The sequence below is a fragment of the Notamacropus eugenii genome, chromosome 3, assembly GCF_028372415.1.
Source record: "Notamacropus eugenii isolate mMacEug1 chromosome 3, mMacEug1.pri_v2, whole genome shotgun sequence".
In the NCBI taxonomy this organism is placed as follows: domain Eukaryota; kingdom Metazoa; phylum Chordata; class Mammalia; order Diprotodontia; family Macropodidae; genus Notamacropus; species Notamacropus eugenii.
The window spans coordinates 209,505,178-209,522,849 of record NC_092874.1 but is presented as its reverse complement, the minus strand read 5'-3'; the positions used below and the strand labels follow the sequence as shown (position 1 = coordinate 209,522,849).

Genomic DNA, 17,672 nt, shown 5'->3' with positions numbered 1-17,672 from the left:
TCTTAGATGGTATTCTTTCTAGTGACGATATGTAACTATGGCCTACACTTCCACACAAAACATAGGGAAATAAATGTTAATAAATTTTTGCAATACAATTATATAAATATATATGTGCTTTACCTTAATTAGATTAAAAATTACAATGTAGCCAGATTTTCCATGATACCAGGGTCTTAGATGAAGGCAGTCTGAATATTTGGAAATATATACACCTATAAGTGTATAAAAATATACACAAATGTAAGAAATCTATTAATTGACGCTAAACAGATTATCTGTAAGTATAAGAAACGTAATACAGGACATTCAAAGCTTAAGTCAGCCTAGTAAAACTGATGGTAGGAACTGAGAAAATAATTTAAAACTCAGTTCTAGAAATAGAAAAGAAACATATTAGGTTATGTGTATTTTCTCACTTGTGTGAGAAAATCATGAGGCTGTTTTTGATAGGGACATTCTCTTTTAAAAAGCAACAAGAGTAAAGATGCTACTGATTTGAACAGGAGCACTTTAACAATCTGTTTAAAAATGCTGACTGAATACATTTAGGCTTGGTTTAGAGAATGATCATCATGCTTAAAAACTAAGAAAGAACTACAATCTAGTAATTGATAAAAGAAATTGTCAAATCACACTGAACACATATCTCATTCATATTTAGTATAAAGAACACTTAATAAATTATCTGTACTTCAGCATCTCCATCTGTAAATGGATCGCAGTATTTGCCATAACAGTTCTTTTTTGTTATGACTATTAACAACAGTTATTTCAGATACTTATAAAGTATTTATAAGAATACTCAAATATTTTAATTCTTTTCCAAAAATGACTCAGCCAGAAAACACCTGGTAATCTGATTCCCAGGTTATTTCACAATATACTACTGTATACTAAATTAACACTTTTATGCTCCAAAATTAAGGCAGCTAAAAATCAACTGGCAACGCTACATGTATCTTTATGCAACCCTAAAACCCTCTGGTTCTGTTTTCTTATCCCTACACCAACATAAAGAAGCAAGACATCAAAATATAGGTAGTACTGTTTACAACACAAGTATAAACAATAATTTTACACAGGAAAAATAAAACATTTCTCCCCATATCTAAATTTAAGCATTAAAATTTTCCTGTAAAAAATGATCCAAACCAGTCGTACTTTGAACTCAAAGGATGTAATGAGAATCTAGAGATCTCATAGATATCCCATAAGCCTTTCAGTTTGCTACCTCCATTTTCCCTGGCAATCACCATATTGCCTACTGTTTTCTAATTTACTGGTGGACTCAGTTTCTTGGTCAACGTTCTCCTTAGGTGCTATGAACTGTTGCTCTCCAAAGCAGGCAGCATGGTCCAAACAATCTTAAAAGTCAGGAAATTCATTCCTGTATTTAAAGGCATGATATTTATTAAATCTGTTACAGAGATAAAGTTTCCCTGTACGGACTCCCTTTACAACTATAAACTTCCTAAGAGTTCAATAGCATTACTACCCTAACGCAGCACAGCATGCATTAGATCTGCTTTAAAATCTTACCTTTTGCCGGATCACCCAAGGTAGTGAGAGCACTGCTGCCTACACACAGTCCAAGCTGACATACTAGTTTAGCCTTTAAATAAAACAAGAGTTATTATCAATAGTTCATGCTTTTAAAAATGTAAAAGGTCTTTAAGGTAATATTATCTACCTCCATGATTTTACAGATGAGCAAAACTGTGGTCATCCACACAGAGAATTAGTAGTGAGGATGGGAAGAAAAGGTAAGTATCCTGAATTCCCCAAGACCCAGGTTTTCTTCACTATCAGTTTTTAGAAAAGTGACCAAAATTTTGCCTTCTCTATTACATGAGTCACCACCAAGAGCAAGATGAAATTTTCTTAAAATTCAAAGACTATGGGAAACATTATGAAAATATAAAATTTTAAACCAACAACTCACTGCTTTTTTTTGCTAGAGCATGTGCCATAGAAATATCTTTATTTCCAATGGGTAAAACAAATCATAGTTGAGTTAATATCATCAGGTTAGAGAAAATTACTTAATTCTAGCAATCATGTATACTAATACACAAAACACCTTAAAACTAGTACTTTAGTAAATAATTATTCATTAACTGAGAACAAGGAGAACGGGCAAAAGTTTCCAGTTCTACCATTGATACTTCCTAAGTGGCCCCTGCACAAACGCCAAACTTCCCTGGGGCTCAGTTTCCCCATTTGTAAAATGAGGAAGATGGTATTAAATTTTCTTTAACATCCTTTTCAATTCTGTAAATGTATGGCTTTAATGTTAATCCACCCTCTATTCTCATGAACCAATGACACTGACTTCTCTGGCAGATTGTCCTCACTATTTACTATCTGTAATCTTCAAACACCCTCATCTACTGGCTTCTTTCCCTTGGTCAACAAACATACCCAATCCATGCCCTTTTAAGAAAAAACAAACCCTCATAATCTAATTATTGCTGATAGCATATGTATATGCTCCCCTTCAAGCTAAACTATTTGAGAAAGCCATTTACATTAATTAGGAACCTCCCCCTTCCTCTCCTCTCATTCTCTAAACTCTGCAATTGAAACTGTTTTCTCCAAAGTTATTGGTAAATAACTGCCCAATGTAATAGATTTTTCTTAATTCTCATCCATCCTGTCTTTGCTTCAGCCAATAAATTTGATTAACTTCCATTTATATTGCTTATATGTTACGTGTACATAGTATTCTGCATAATTTCCTCAATTAGAATATGAGCTCCTTAAGACAAAGATCTTGTTTTTTACTTTTTATCTATAGCACTCAGTATAGGGCCTAGCACAAAATAAATGCTTATTGACTGATTAAAGCATTGTCTTGGAATATTTAATCATTACCAATAAGAGAATACTGCTAAAAATTATATATTTATAAAGCTATAAACTTCTCTAGGCACATAACCTGAACACAGCAGCACATTCTCCTACATTTAAAATATTAATTCTAAAAGACAATATAGCAGTTTAGGTTTCCAAAGTTAGATGTTAAATTCTAAAAAGTACATCCCATCCTGAAAAAAGCCACTTACTTTAAAAATCTCTCAAAGGGAGCAAGAGACACCTATAAAATTAAATATAACATGGAAAAATGAACCAATTTCTCCTCACTGAAATGTAATACTAATACTGAGCATTGCCTCCCTTCCCCCACCCCTACATCCCCCACTGCCTCCCAAAGGTATAAGTTTATAAATATATTTGAGGGCAGAAACTGAGGTTACATTTACATCGGTATTTTTGGAGATAATTTTTGAATAATGTATTTGCCTTGCCATTAGACAGAATGAAGAATCAAGAATCCTATAAGCTTTGAAGGTCAATCTAAGAAATGTGTAGAACTGCATATTAATATGCATTGTGTATGTAAATTTCAATTTTTAAAACTCAATAAATTACCTTACCTGATTTTCGTTGTCAAACAGTAGAAAACCATAAGTTTCCTGAAGTTCCTCCGTAGTGTAGTTGCTTGCTTTCTTTTGTTGATAAAAAGTTTTATACTATAAAAAAGAGAGTGAGCAATAAAGCTATAAATGTGCTATTTTGTCTGGTAAATAAATATAGAGTATTTGCCAATTACCCTTCTCCCAAGAGACAAGACTTGAAAGACAAATAAAATTTGCTCTTTTTTCTGCTTTATAGTTAGACTTAAATTCAACAAGGCTGGGGTTTAAGGCTGACACACATTGAATGTCTGAATTTTTATGACTTTAATCTGCAGAGAAGCTGCTGATATGCATTGGTGAAAAAAATTCCTGGAAGCTTTTCTATGCCAATGAAATCACAGGTCTTGTAAAATATATGTATTGACACACAGACACACATACACACATCAATTCTATAAACACAACCCTACAGGTGATTAGGTGATAATTCCAAGACTGTTAGATTCAAACTGAAAAGCCAAAGCTCAAATGGCAAAAAGTAACTAGTATTATTTATTCAAAAATTAAAAAAGCAACAACAAACCTATGCACACAACCAACCAATTTTCTCACCTCCTTTAAGAAAAAGTCATTTTTCACCAAAGTCACTTCACTGTAATGAAAACCATTCTCAGATGAAGAATTCAAGTAAGAACCATGCAGTACTGAAATTGCTCTTTGGAAGTCAGAATCTGAAGTCACAGATAATTTCTGAAAAACTGTAAAATACACAAGAAAAAGTCAATTGTTACAGATAACACAAAAACCATGATAAGAGACTCTAAATATCACTAAATAGAAATACTTAGCCAGTTTCCCATATAAAACTATTAAGCATAGTAGGTATACCAAGCCTTGTCTTAAATGATTCAATTCAACAAACAGGAAGATACAAAGAAAAATAAAATAGTCCCTGCTTTCAAGGAGCTTATGTACTTCCACGAGGCAATGGCATGCACCCATAAGTACAATGAGGTAAGAGGGGGCACTAACAACTAAAAAATTCACAGAGGATGTGGATTCTCAACCATCCCTAGCTCAGGCTAGCCCAGTGATTCAGGTTTGGGATTGGAATGCAATGCAATAGTCTGAGAACACAAAATGCAACAAAAACAACTTTAGCGTTCAAAAGGATACAATTCCTAGTTGATAAAATAAAATGTTATTTTACATTCACATTCACTAGAAGGGCATATCTCCACAAATCAGTGGAAATTCCACTAAATCTCCAATTCACTGACTCCATATAGGCTAGACTTTTTACATCCCTAGTTCTCTTGATCAGCAAAGTCCTTAGAGTGGTCTTTTCTCCTTAAAAAGAAACCACTCCATTCTATACAAAATAAATGCTGTTCTTGAGTTGAATCTTGAAGGAAGACAAGGATTCTAAGAGGTAGTAGATGTGAGGAGAGAATACATTCCAAGGATATGGAAGGGCTTGAGTGAATGCATGGAGGTAGTAAAAACCAGGGACTGGGAAGACAGGATTTAAACCCAGGTGGTCTGGAATATGGAATCCATGAAAAAGTATGATATGAAGAAGGCTATAAAAGTAGGACTATGAAAGATCTTAAATGCGGAGCAAAGGAGTCCATTATATGATGGAGAGCAACTGAAGGCCTACAAGCAAAGAGGTAACACTGCCAAGCCTATTTTGGCAGCTACAAAGTAAGAGCCTGGAAAAAGTATAGATAGGAGTTGATGAGAACCTGAACTACAATGGTGACTATGAGTGGAGAAAATGACATGAATGAGAGAAATGTTAAAGAGGTAGAATCAATGAGACCTGCCAATGGACTGAACATGAAGGAGAGGGAGAAGAGGTCAAGAATGACTCCAAGATTGTGAAACTAGATGATTAGAAATGTTATGAAGTCATAAAAAAGCATACTTCTTTGAAACGAAGTGAGTTTTAGAAGCAACAACTATAGCAGTAAAAAGTTTACAAAGGTTCTAATTATTTTGAGCCTCACAAAAACAACAATAATAATAATAATACCAACATTTATATAGCCACATTGAGGTTTGCAAAGTGTTTTACAACTACTATCTCATTTAATTTTCATAACAATCCTATAAGGTAGATGCTATCATTATCAATCCCAAAAGAAAATTGAGGTTGAGTTGCTCTGAGCTAATATGAAATAGGATTTGAATTCAGGTCTTCCTGATTCCAAGTCCACAACAACACCTAGCTACCTATAATAACCTAAGAGACAAGGATTATATTATCATCAATATTTTACCAAAACTGGCAATTTTGAAATATAAACACAAAAGTCCAGAGGATGCAAGAAAGTAAGTTTATTTGGAAGGCATTATATGATGATGCAGTGCTAACATTCTAATGGGGGAGAAGAAACATTCTCACTTCTCTCTCCCTCTCAGTACTTTCTCAGCTTCTGACTTTATTTACTCAGATTCTCCCTTCCCAAACTTAGCACTACAGTTAACCAATTCAACTCCACACTGTCTTCTGCTATCATCTCCTTATTTGCCAAATCACACCTAAATTATTCCATTAACTCCTATTAACTGACTTCTCTGCTTTTACTTACATATTGCTGCTGCACAGAGCTGGAGGAAGTCCCACAGCTATGCTGACTAGGTTCACTTCAAATTTATGTTAGCTAACCTCATTTGGTCTTCAATACAGCAAGGCAAACTTTTTATTCCCTTTGACTTCTTATTTCACCCCACACAGAAAATATTCAAACCTTCTCTGCCCTCTCCTCAAGGCTGGAATACTTCCTGCTCCCTACTTCCTCGGTTGCAAGTCTTATTTCTTACTTTACTCTCCCCTTCTCTTCAGTATAAAACCCCTAGATCTTATCACCCACTCTCTTCTTCTTCTCTATTTTCTGATAAGGCTCTTCTCCTTGCTAAAGGCAACCCTTCTACATATCCCTTCATACCAAAATCCTCCCTTCTTCTCCACAAGACTGCCTCCACAATCATCCCCTCTCTCTAATCTTCAATCTCTCCTTATCCTCCCTGGTGCTGAAATATATACCCAATTGTCCCCCTTCCTTAAAAAATCTTCACAACATCCTACCATCTCTCCATCCTTTCTCAGCCAAATTTCTAGGAAAAAACCTTCACTTTTTCTCCTCTCACTCACTTAACTCACTGGCTTCTAACCTCAACAGAAACTACCTACACCAAAATTATGAATATTCTCCCTTACTTGTCAAATCTGAGAGTTAATTTTTTTTTAAGTCTTCATCCTTCACTACTTGAGCAGGAAGCTAAATGAACAGTTGAGCCTTAGTCCTCTGAACCAATTAAGTCTCAAAAAAGGACTGATTGGCTTTTTTTAGGGAAAAACTAGTCCACCCTAGATTATACAGGATAGATGTTGCTCCAAACAGAGTTGATCAGGAAAAAAAATGACAGAACTACAATCAGCAATGGAGACTCACTTAGGATTAGAAAATATTAATTTATAATGGGTTAACACGGTTGCCTGAATTCTCCCACTGGCACCAAACAACATGGAACTAAGTAAAAAGGTGGTGGAGGAGGGTCCAGGGATGAGGATTATCAAAGTGTGACAGTTCAAGGAGACAAAAGATTCAAGGGTAAAGGGCATCTTATAAATCAATTATAGATTTTGGACTATGAAAAGATGAAATTGAGTCCAGAGAATAGTGTAATGGATTAGGAGAATACAGAGAAATAAAGAGAACAGAACTTATGACAAAAATGAAGAACAAGTACAGAAAGACTGGGATATAGATGGAAAAACAGAAGGCTAAGAGATTATAATTAGAAAGGAGTACTTCACATTTTAAGATTACAAGGGTAACATATGGATGACAGAAAGAAAAAGTATGCCCCTAACCCTGTGGGTTATCTAAGGTCATGAAAGTTGATGAGACTAATGACTCAGAATGCCAGGGCGTCTGAGGGGACATTACATGTATACTTAAATTCCAAAATATTAAGGCAGGGGGTGGAAAGGAAAACTGAACTAATCCCTAAACTCTTTAAAAAGGACAATAATATCCGGGAGGTAGGTATAGTACAACAAGATGAAATCTGGGCATTAGACAGAACAAAGAACTGCAAAGGAGTAAGAGGTTGCAGAGTAATGAAAGCCAAGGGAAAGTCCAGAAACTGCAGTGGGGAAGAAGGTCAGCAACTTCTCTCCCTGGTCTAGTGTGTTGGGGAACATAGGAAAAGAAGCAACCTCTATAGGACAGAGGCAGAGCAGTGTCTTATGCAAACAATCAGATTTTTTGAACACAAGATGGAAAGAGCATGACACAGAGGTCTAGGATGAAAGAGAGTTTAACAAGAGAACAGCGTTCCAAGAGACAATGAAATGGGAGATCAGAGGAAAACTGTGGAGAGGCACCACTGAAGTGGACAGATAAAAGTACAGAAAGAATGAGGGGAAAGAATTTTCATCTGAGCAGATGGCAACTCTGAATCACAGAGTTAAGGAGAACAAGATATGGCAGTTTGCTAGGAACAGTCTCCTGGATTCCATACATTTGGGGGAGACGGGGGCCGCAGGGTGGTAATCAGGTCTAAGTGACTTGCCCAGGGTCACATAGCTACTAAGTAATTTGAATTCAGATCTTTCTGACTCCAGGACTCTATACACTATGCCACCTGGCTGCTCCTCAACTCCATGAAATGCTCTCCCTCCTCCTCCTCATCTCCTGTCTTCCCTGGTTTCCTTCAACTTCCAGATATAGTCAAAACTTCTACAGGAAGCCTTTCCCAAACCCTGCCCTCCCCCCCGCCTTAATTCCAGTGTCTTTCCTCTTTTGATTATTTTCAGTTTATCCTGTATATAGCTTGTTCGTAAATAGTTGTTTATATGTTTTCTCTCCCATTTTACTGTGAACTCCTTGAGAACAAGAACTGTTCTTTTTCTTTGTATCTCTAGGATGTAGCATGGTACCAGGCACTTAATAAACATTTATTGACTGACATACTCTTTAGCTTTTAACAAATCTTCCCATACTCCCAATTTAATATGAGATAAATTATACAATGCATATGCACATAAGAAATAAAAAGATGAATTTTCAGACAGCTAGGTGGCACCATGGATAGAGCACTAGGCCTGGAGTCAGGAAGATCCGAGTTCAAATCCAGCCTCAGACAAAACTGTCTGCTTCAATTTCCTCCACTGTAAAACTGAAACAATAACAGTACCTAACTTGAAGTGGTATTCTGAGAATCAAATGACATAGTATTTATACAGCATTTTGCGTAGTTCCTGTGTCACTCATAGGAGGCACTACTAAAAATACTTATTCATTTATTTCCTTCCTTTTCTCCTTCTTTTTCTTTCTCCTAACTCTCTAAAGAAAAATTACCCCTTGACACATTTCACATATGTCCTGAAGGTATGCTTGGGTTCTAGACTCTAACCTCTCAGAGTAAGCACTGAACTAGCTCATCTTTGAAAAGAGGGAGGTCAGACTAAATGATCTCTAAAATCTATTCAAGCTCTAAAATTTTATGATGCTTTCTGTAATAGACTCTTAGACTACTCACACTAGTATGGTATCTAAGACCATGTGAAGAATCAATAAATGTCAATTGCAGAAAGATATTATGTTCAGTCTTTTTCAGTCATGTTTGACTCTATGTGACCCCATTTGGAGTTTTCTTGGCAAAGATACTGGAATGTTATCCATTTCCTTCTCCAGCTCATTTTATAGAAAAGAAACTGAGGCAAATAGGATTAAGTGACTTGCCCAGGGTTGTGTAGCTATAAGTATCTGAGACCAGATATGAACTCAGGAATATGTCTTCCTGATTCCAGACCTAGTGCCCCTCAGCTGCCTCACAAAGAAATATCCACTCATTTATTTGGGTTTATGTTTACAAAGTAAAAGGCAATTTTTTAAACATTCAGTTGACAGATTTCCCAAATGGACTGTAGCCTGACCTATCTAAACAAATATAAAATGTAACGGGATGAGGAAAGAGGGAACATGTCAGTCACTTTAATAACAGAAATTTTGTTAACTAATCAAAATTTCTCTGAACAGCTTTCAGGGACTGCTTTCTAAGCGACTGGCATGGTTAACTATGGGGAAAATACAGAACAAGTCATCATGGCTCTGGAAAAGAATTATTACAATTTTCTATTTAGTCTAAGACACTGAATAATAATTTCTTGGATATATATGAATCCACACCTGTTTTCCATTGTTCAGGTCCTAGTCATTATACCGTGCAAGACTCTTTCCTTCTATTCTCATATCTCATTACAGAAATTTGATGAGATTTGGATACTACCAGACCTAAACATCTTTCAATAGAGAGAATAAGAAAAAATAAATGTATTTTACTGATATGTTTTTCATGCCAATCTATTAACACATAGTAAGACAGACTTGTGTTCTAAGTCCTAAAGTTGTTACATATCTCAGTTCTCTCACTAATGACAAAACTAAGCACAGTTGGCTTCCCTGAAAAATTTATGTAAGTAAATCTTCTATTTGTGCCTTAAGCACTACTTTACTCAAAATAATAAAACATGCTATATACATATAGCTGTATTCTGCTCCTTATTCAACCCATGCACAAATACATTTTTCATTATTGTAGATAGCCTATTTATTTGGCTTATCTTTTACATAATCCTGGAAAGATCCTTTCTTATTTAACATACTCAAATGTTTTCCTATTGTCAGTTTGATATTTTTCATCTTGTTCACCCTTTAATGAAATTACAAATAAGAGAGGAATAGCCTGAGGTTTGTGTACTTTTAAAAAAAATTGATTTCAATATAACTGGTTTGCTTTATATAATCATATATATTTTATATAAATTAAAATAGAAGACTAAACTATGGAATATCATTAATGAACACTGACTCAAAAATTTTAAACAAAATCCTATCAAACAGACTACAGAGATTCTATCCCAGAAATTATTCATTATCATCAAGCAGGATTTATAATCATGGTGCAAAATAGTTCAACATTAGGAAAACAAATAATTAATCATATTAAAAACCACAACATCCAACATCACATGAGCAACTTGTTGCCTTTGACAAGCTACAACACTCTTTTATGATAAAAACCCTACAAATTATAGGCATAGAAGAACCTTTTTCTAGTATCATGAAAAGCATCTATTTAAAACCAAAACAATCATCATACACAATAGGGATACACTAACACATTTTACCATCTAAAGCACATAAATGACTTGTATAGATTCAATTACAAAATATTCCTTAAAGAAATAAAAACATTCTGAGAAAGGTTTCATAAATGTCACTATACTGCAAAAGGGATCCATAACACAAAAAATCTTCACCAGTGCACTGGATATAAAAAAAGGGAGGAAGAATTAGAAAAAATATTATTAATTAGTCTCTGAATAATAGACTTAATATTTAAAAGCTTTCATAAGTATAAGGCTGATAAAGTACAACTAACCTGTCAGTACTTAAAATACAAGGTTATTCTGAGGTTGCGCCTGAAAAAATCTTAAAAGTGTTCTGTGAATGTCATTATACTAAGGTACTCAGAAAAATACTACCAATCAAAGAAAAAAAAATATTTTCCCAATTTTACAGTTAAGGAAATTAAGTGACACAGCTAGGAAGTGTTAGAGGCAGAATTAGAAGCCAGGCTTTTCTGACTCAATGCCTGGGCACTGTATTATGGGCACTGTGCCACCTTGCTGATAGTAATAAAAATATACAGAAAACTGCTACCTACTATTTTCATTAAATGTTTAAACTTTCAAATTCTGGTCATTCTGAGTGGCTATACAGTCAGACACAACTATATTCCAATAAGGAAATGTTTAAAGGCAAAGAGAAATTGGGGGAAAAATGACTGAAAAAGTTAATGCTGTTGTGAATGAATGAAAAATAAACACTATGCCAAAACACTAGGAATGCATAGGAAATAAATTTCCTTTCAGTACTTTAAGTCTTCAAAGGTAATTAAGGGAGTTAAATAAGAAAAAAGCAGAACAGTTGGCTCTGGGCAAGTGGGAGTGCAGGATTTTCTGCTTCTTTGCAATCTACAGCCTGTGCAGCTGCAGTGCTCCATAGCCACCTACTACTACTACCACCACTACTCCAGCCCCAGACAAGTGTTTGGGACCATGTCAAACATGGAAAAACACCTATTTAATCTTAAGTTTGCTTAATAAGAATGCCCAAAAATGCAATAAAGAAGAAAAAGCTGAAAAGGCCAAGATAAAAAGGCCATTCAGAAGGGCAATACAAAAAAGTTGCATGAACATATGCTGAAAACGCAATCTGCCAGAAAAACCAAGCAATTAATATTTGGGAATGAGTGCTCTAGCTGTGGCAGCTAGAAATCAAATGGCTATGACAATAAGCGAGTGTAGTTGTCTATGGATGCTACATTGAAGAGAATGCAAGAACCAAAAGAAATAACTGCCTTAATAGACAAATCTAAAGACCAGTCTGAAACATGTACAAAAGATGTTCAAATGTAACAAATAGAAGACATTGAGAACAGCTCTACAACCCTAACAACTTCAAGAAATGGCAGATGAAACAGGCCTTGATCTCAACACGGAGCTTACAAAGGGTCACATTAGTTCTGTTGGTACAAGTCTGTTTCAACAGAACAGGATGAACTTGTCCCACTTCTGTGATCAAGTGTAACACAAACAACTAAATGCTGATGTTCACTACACTTATTTCTGAAACCTCATGCATGTGTACGGAATGTTTAAATATTCTCTATTTAATAAGATGCTTTGGGCTTACAGTTCTTTACAAAATATAGGCTCAAGGGAGCTTGCACTCTAACTGGATTTTTAAATTTTGAACAGTATAGGTTGAAATGTGAAGGATGTATTATTCAAGTGTCTTAGGTTGAAATTAAAATTTAACTTATTCTGTTTAAAAAAATCTTCATTAAGTATTGGGTCAGAATTCTAGTACCAAAATATGGTACCTCTGTTTAGAATTATTGGTTAAGTTGAAACATTTTAAATTCAGTGCTCTTATTTTTTTTAACTTTGCAGAACTGAGACAGACAGACACACACAAACACACAGAAGTAGGTATGGAGTAAGGCAGGGAGATCTATCTCTCCTTTTCTCACCTAGCCCAATCCAATCTTACCCCATTTTGGGATGAAGAATACTGTGTAAATGATGGCCTGCTTTTACTCTGCATTCACATTTTACACTTAAATTACCATAAGCATTTTCACACCATATTTCTATTGTATGTGTTCTGTAAAATCTTCATAAGATGATGTTCTTCACCTGAAAAAAGTACCAATACTACTTCATTTGCAGGAGAGATTAAGACTCATTCAAATTTGCTGTTTGTAAGATCTGGTGATTGTTACTTCACAGTCACATTTGGACTTCCATAACTGTCTCTCTGATGAAATGGTCAAGTGCTAAAAAATTGTACTATTCCTATAAGGTTTTTACCAGGTAATATTTTTAAAGTACATTAACTTACATGAAATTTACATGGAATTTACCATGATTCCCAGATACTATTGTTGACTCATTTGGGAAAAACTCTAACCTAATGTTTTCTTTTAAACAAAAATTTCAAGAACAAAGAAATCAATGGTGTTTTTCTCAAAACTAAATGTGTTAGTCTCAAGCATCTTAAAGCAGTTTCTCATTTCTAACTGGAAATCTTATAGTGGATCAGGAGATTTTAAATTTGGTCATACAAGCAACATAAACACTCAACTAATCAAATGAAATTTAAAAGAGTTTGGGGTTTTTTGGGTGGGTGGGAAAGAAGTGAATCATTAAACTTTGTTTCCCAACTGTACTTCATTCAACCTCTTAGAACAGCTTGTATGGAAGAATACACTTACTGGGGGTGTAGCAGAAGGTGTGAGGGGTTAGCTGATTTACATGTAAAAGAATCCCAGCAATATTTTTTATTTGTTTTTTTTAATAAGTTTTGTTGAGGAATGAATCTTCCTGTTGTATGTCATAAAGGCATTCAAAGTGCAATTACAAGATCCTTTTGCCAGACCTTTCTCAGCCAATGTTTTATCTAAGATTTTTTTTTAAAACTGCAAATGAAAATATGTTTGAATGAAAACATATATGACAAGTAAACACAATGAGAAAAAACTGTGCTGTCCATTGAGCATTAGACCTCATGTACACATTTGTATGTGACTGTTTTTTGTTTCCATATGGACATCTTGCATTTGGTTAAATGAGTGATTCTTTTTTCTCCTCACTATGAAAGTGGTTGGTGTGTTTGTTTCAACTGTAATATTTTAAGGAGCCAGAGAAGAGAATTACTTCAGACCAAAACAGCTACAAAATAAACTCTCCTTATTTTTCTTTTCACTTGGATAAAAAGATTAAATTAAAAAATCTATTAACTTATTTTTTAGAAAAGGAAGGAAAAGACAACCCAGGAGATCTTGGAGTGGGAATTAGATTAGATTTTTTTCTGGGAGTTTTAAGAGGAGAAAGAGAAGGGAGAATAAAAGGAATTCACTGGCTCAAAAAGGAAGAGAAAGTGGTGGAAACTGCTATTTTTCATAATTGGGGTACAGGGGAAGAAGAGCACACAAACATGAAGGAAAAGGATTGGAGCCCAAGTATCAGATGAAATTCACTCATAAAATGGACAGAGGGGTTGAATACACACATACATACAAAACACTTGTATAGAAAAAGAACAAACTAAACAGGAATACAAGGTGGAATCATGGGGGTGAGGTGCAGTTTAGATATAACGGTGACACCAGAAAGGGAACTTTTTCTGATGATGAAGATGGGGATTAAAAGAACTAGAAGCAAAAAGTGGTACCTTAGATTGGCTTTTAGATAATTGTGGAATGACCAAATAAATTGTGGTAAAGGAATGTAATGGATTATATTGTTCTGCTGTTAACAGATGACAAATGACAAGATTTCAGAGAATCCTGAGTAGTATGAACTGATAGTGAAGTGAGCAAAAGTAGAGCAATTTATACAAGGACAGCAACACTGGGACTCTAAACAGCAGAAGTTCAAGGAGAAAACATAGTGAGTCATTTCTCCAGATCATGGAGCAGGAAATAGGCTTGGTCGTAGGAGAAGACCTGTAGCTAGCAGTAGGGCTGAAAAGGAATTGAGTTTCTGGGTGCTAAGCGGTCATATTATCAGGAGTAACAAGGTCTGCCTGTACTATGAGCTGGAACAGAAGTTAGCCTTATGCCTCTTCGATTTTAGATTTGATTTGACTTTAGACAGATCATGACCTAACATGGACATAAGAAGAGATCTGAAGCTAGGTTCGAGACTGATCTATGGCTATATTCCAAGACAAGAATTAGTCACTCTTGTAGGGTACACAGCGCAGACCTAACCTGAAACTGTATCACAGATAAGGAGCAGGAACAGAACTGAGGAACACTGGTGGGGCACTATCTCCAAAGTCAGGTTGTGTAAACAGCCCCTAGACAGGACTGAGGTCTGCAGCTGAAGAAGTAGGTCAGGGAGCTCTGACTAAGGGGAAGCCTGAGGTTCAATCGCTCTGAACCTGAAAAACTTTCAAACAAGTAGATGAGGTATAGGGGAACTTCACTGGAACTCCAACTAGGCAAATTCCACACTTGTGTGGCCCAGTCCCAAACAAGGATCAGAACCTTGCAAAGTTCAGTTGAACAGACCAATAACCAGACTTCACCCCAGCCCAGACCCCTTAGGGCCAACTACAAGTTTACAGATCCCTGTTCTGAGCTGCCCCTAAGACCTTGAAAGACACAACACTCAACAGCTGGAGAAAGGAGCAAGAAGACCCTGGAAAACAAAAAATAAGACCAGATTAAGGCCCTTGTACTCCCCTCCAGAAGGAGAGAGTCAGACTGTCTCAAAACCCTAATTTGGGAAGTAAGGATGACTCAATGAATAAACAAAAAAAAAAGACCCCCACAATAAAGAACTATTATGGGTCCATAGACTTCCTACCAAACAAACCTAGAAAAAAAATTTCAAAATTCCACAGACTGTAAAAAGAAAGATCAAAAAGGGAGTAAATAAGACAGAGGGCCACCTTATGATGCTAGCAGAAGAAAAGGAAGGAAAAAGCAATACGCTAGGAAAAAAAGGCACAGGAAGAGAGGGAGAATTTATTATATTATACAATCCAAGTGCTAAAGAAAACTATACAAAAAGGAAAAGGTAAGAAGGAGAAGTATCATTTGAACCTCATGTCCATTTGAACCTGTCTGTTAAACAAACAGATACACAAAAAATTTGGTGCAAAAATACAGTAAAGTCAATGGGGAAATGGAAGAGAATGGGGAAAGAGAATGTAAGGAGAGTATATTCAGGGAGATAATAGCAATAACCAAAAGCAAAGGCTAACCTTAGAGGGTAAATTTTCAAGAGCATTTTAAAAGGAAAAAAATAAAGGGTAATGGTCTACAATTGGGTCTGGGCAAGAAGAAGAGAGGAACAGTAAGGGATCAAAGTGATAAGCAAAGAAAATAAAAAATGTAAGAGAACAGGATGGAGGGTAACACACAATTATTGATCATAAATGGTGAATGTGAATGACATGAACTTGTCCATAAAATGGAAGCAGGTAACAGAACAGATTTAAAAAGTACCATGCAAAAACACACTTGAAACACACAGACACACAAAGTTATATAAGTAGAGCAAAATATATGACTTAGCTAAATCTAAAAGAGCAGGAGGTAGCAATTATGAGATCAGACAGGGCAACAGCAAAAATTAGATTTGATTAAAACAGATAAAAAAGGAAAATTAAATTATGTTGAAAAGTATAATAGAAAGTGGACTTCAATATTTAAACATTCAATGAACAGTACTTCATCTAAATATTAAAGGAAAGGGAAGAGAGGTGGGGGGGAGAAAAGAATAAAATTATAAAAGTGAGTATACTCAATGTACCCTTTTCATGCCTAGACAAATCTAACAACAAGAACGAAACACAAGAAAGAAGATAAATGGATCAATAGAATTTTAGATAGGTTAAATTTGATAGCAGTATACATACTCCACAGTCCTGCATAGTAACTTTACAAAGACTGACCAGGCTTTAGAGCATTACAAATAAGAAAAATATACTTCTGACTTCTCTATTACAAATAGAGTAGGTATTGAATGCAAATGTGAAAAACTAAAGTTACTGAGTATCATACCTAAAGACTAACACCAACATGACAAAAATGTCTTTATTGTTGAATGAACCATCTTCTCTTTCTTTAAATCTCCATATGTACAATGATAGGTGCATATATCTCAAAAAGGATGCACATTCCCATTCTCACATAATAAACCAAGTATAACTGGATGCCCTGAGACTTTATCTAAATCAGTAATGCTTTAAAAAATGATACTGCTGTCCTGGAATATTTATGAACAGGTTGACTAAAATAACATGAAAAACAGATCTTTTTTTCCCCCCATATAATTTTATTTTTAGTTCCAGATTCTCTTCTTTCTCCCATCCCTTCCCCCACTCTGATATTTGTGTGGCAAACATGAAGTCACATAAAACAAAGTACTACATTAGCTATGTTCTGGGGAAAAAAAAACAACACGAAAAAAATTGCATCAACCTGGTACATCAGTTCTCTATCCAGAGGTAAATAACATTTTTTCACCATCAGTCCTTTGGAACTTTGGTAGGTTACTGTGGTGATTATTTCCTAGTTATCTCTATAATATAATAATAATAACAGCTAACATTTATAAAGCACTTTATGTAATTGACACTGTGCAAAGTGCTTTATTATTTGACACAACTCTGGGAGGGAAATGCTATTATTACCCTCATTTTACAGAAGAGGAAACCAAGACAAAAAAAAAAAGTTTAAGTGACTTGCCCAGGGTCAAAAAACTGGTGTCTGAGTTCTTCCTGAAGATCTTCAGATCTTCCTGATTCTAGGTCTGGCACTCTACCCGTTATACTACCTGTATTGCTATTAACTGCAAATTTTTCTCTTGCTTCTGCTCACTTCACTTTGAATCACTTCTTGAGTCTTCATAGGGTTTTCTGAAACTATTCCCTTCATCTTTCTTATAGCACAATAGTATCCCATCACACATACGTGCCATGACTTGTTCAGGCATTCCCCCAATTGATGGACAACTCAGTTTCCAATTCTTTGCCACTACAAAGAGCTGCTATAAATACTCTTTGTATTAATCCTTTTCCTTTCATCTTTTTGAGGTATAGACCTAGTAGTAAAATATATGCACCATCTAATAGCTTTTTGGGCATA

General features: G+C 35.2%; 1 protein-coding gene and 1 pseudogene across 6 annotated transcripts in view; one reads left to right on the top strand and one right to left on the bottom strand.

The window, feature by feature from the left end:
- TASOR2 (transcription activation suppressor family member 2) overlaps positions 1–17,672 on the bottom strand; it is a 97,632-nt gene that overhangs the window by 49,408 nt on the left and 30,552 nt on the right. For 4 of the 6 annotated variants that reach the window (XM_072654221.1, XM_072654222.1, XM_072654220.1 and 1 more), the window contains 4 exons: positions 4,035–4,180; positions 3,441–3,536; positions 1,543–1,615; positions 124–215 (listed from right to left, as the gene is read on the bottom strand). In XM_072654221.1, coding sequence (XP_072510322.1) covers positions 124–215; positions 1,543–1,615; positions 3,441–3,536; positions 4,035–4,180 — 407 coding nt within the window. Of the gene's footprint in view, positions 1–123; positions 216–1,542; positions 1,616–3,068; positions 3,101–3,440; positions 3,537–4,034; positions 4,181–17,672 lie in introns of all 6 variants that reach the window. The other 2 variants (XM_072654225.1, XM_072654226.1) reach the window with 2 other exon arrangements.
- Positions 11,563–12,094, top strand: LOC140533883 (charged multivesicular body protein 1B2-like; annotated as a pseudogene).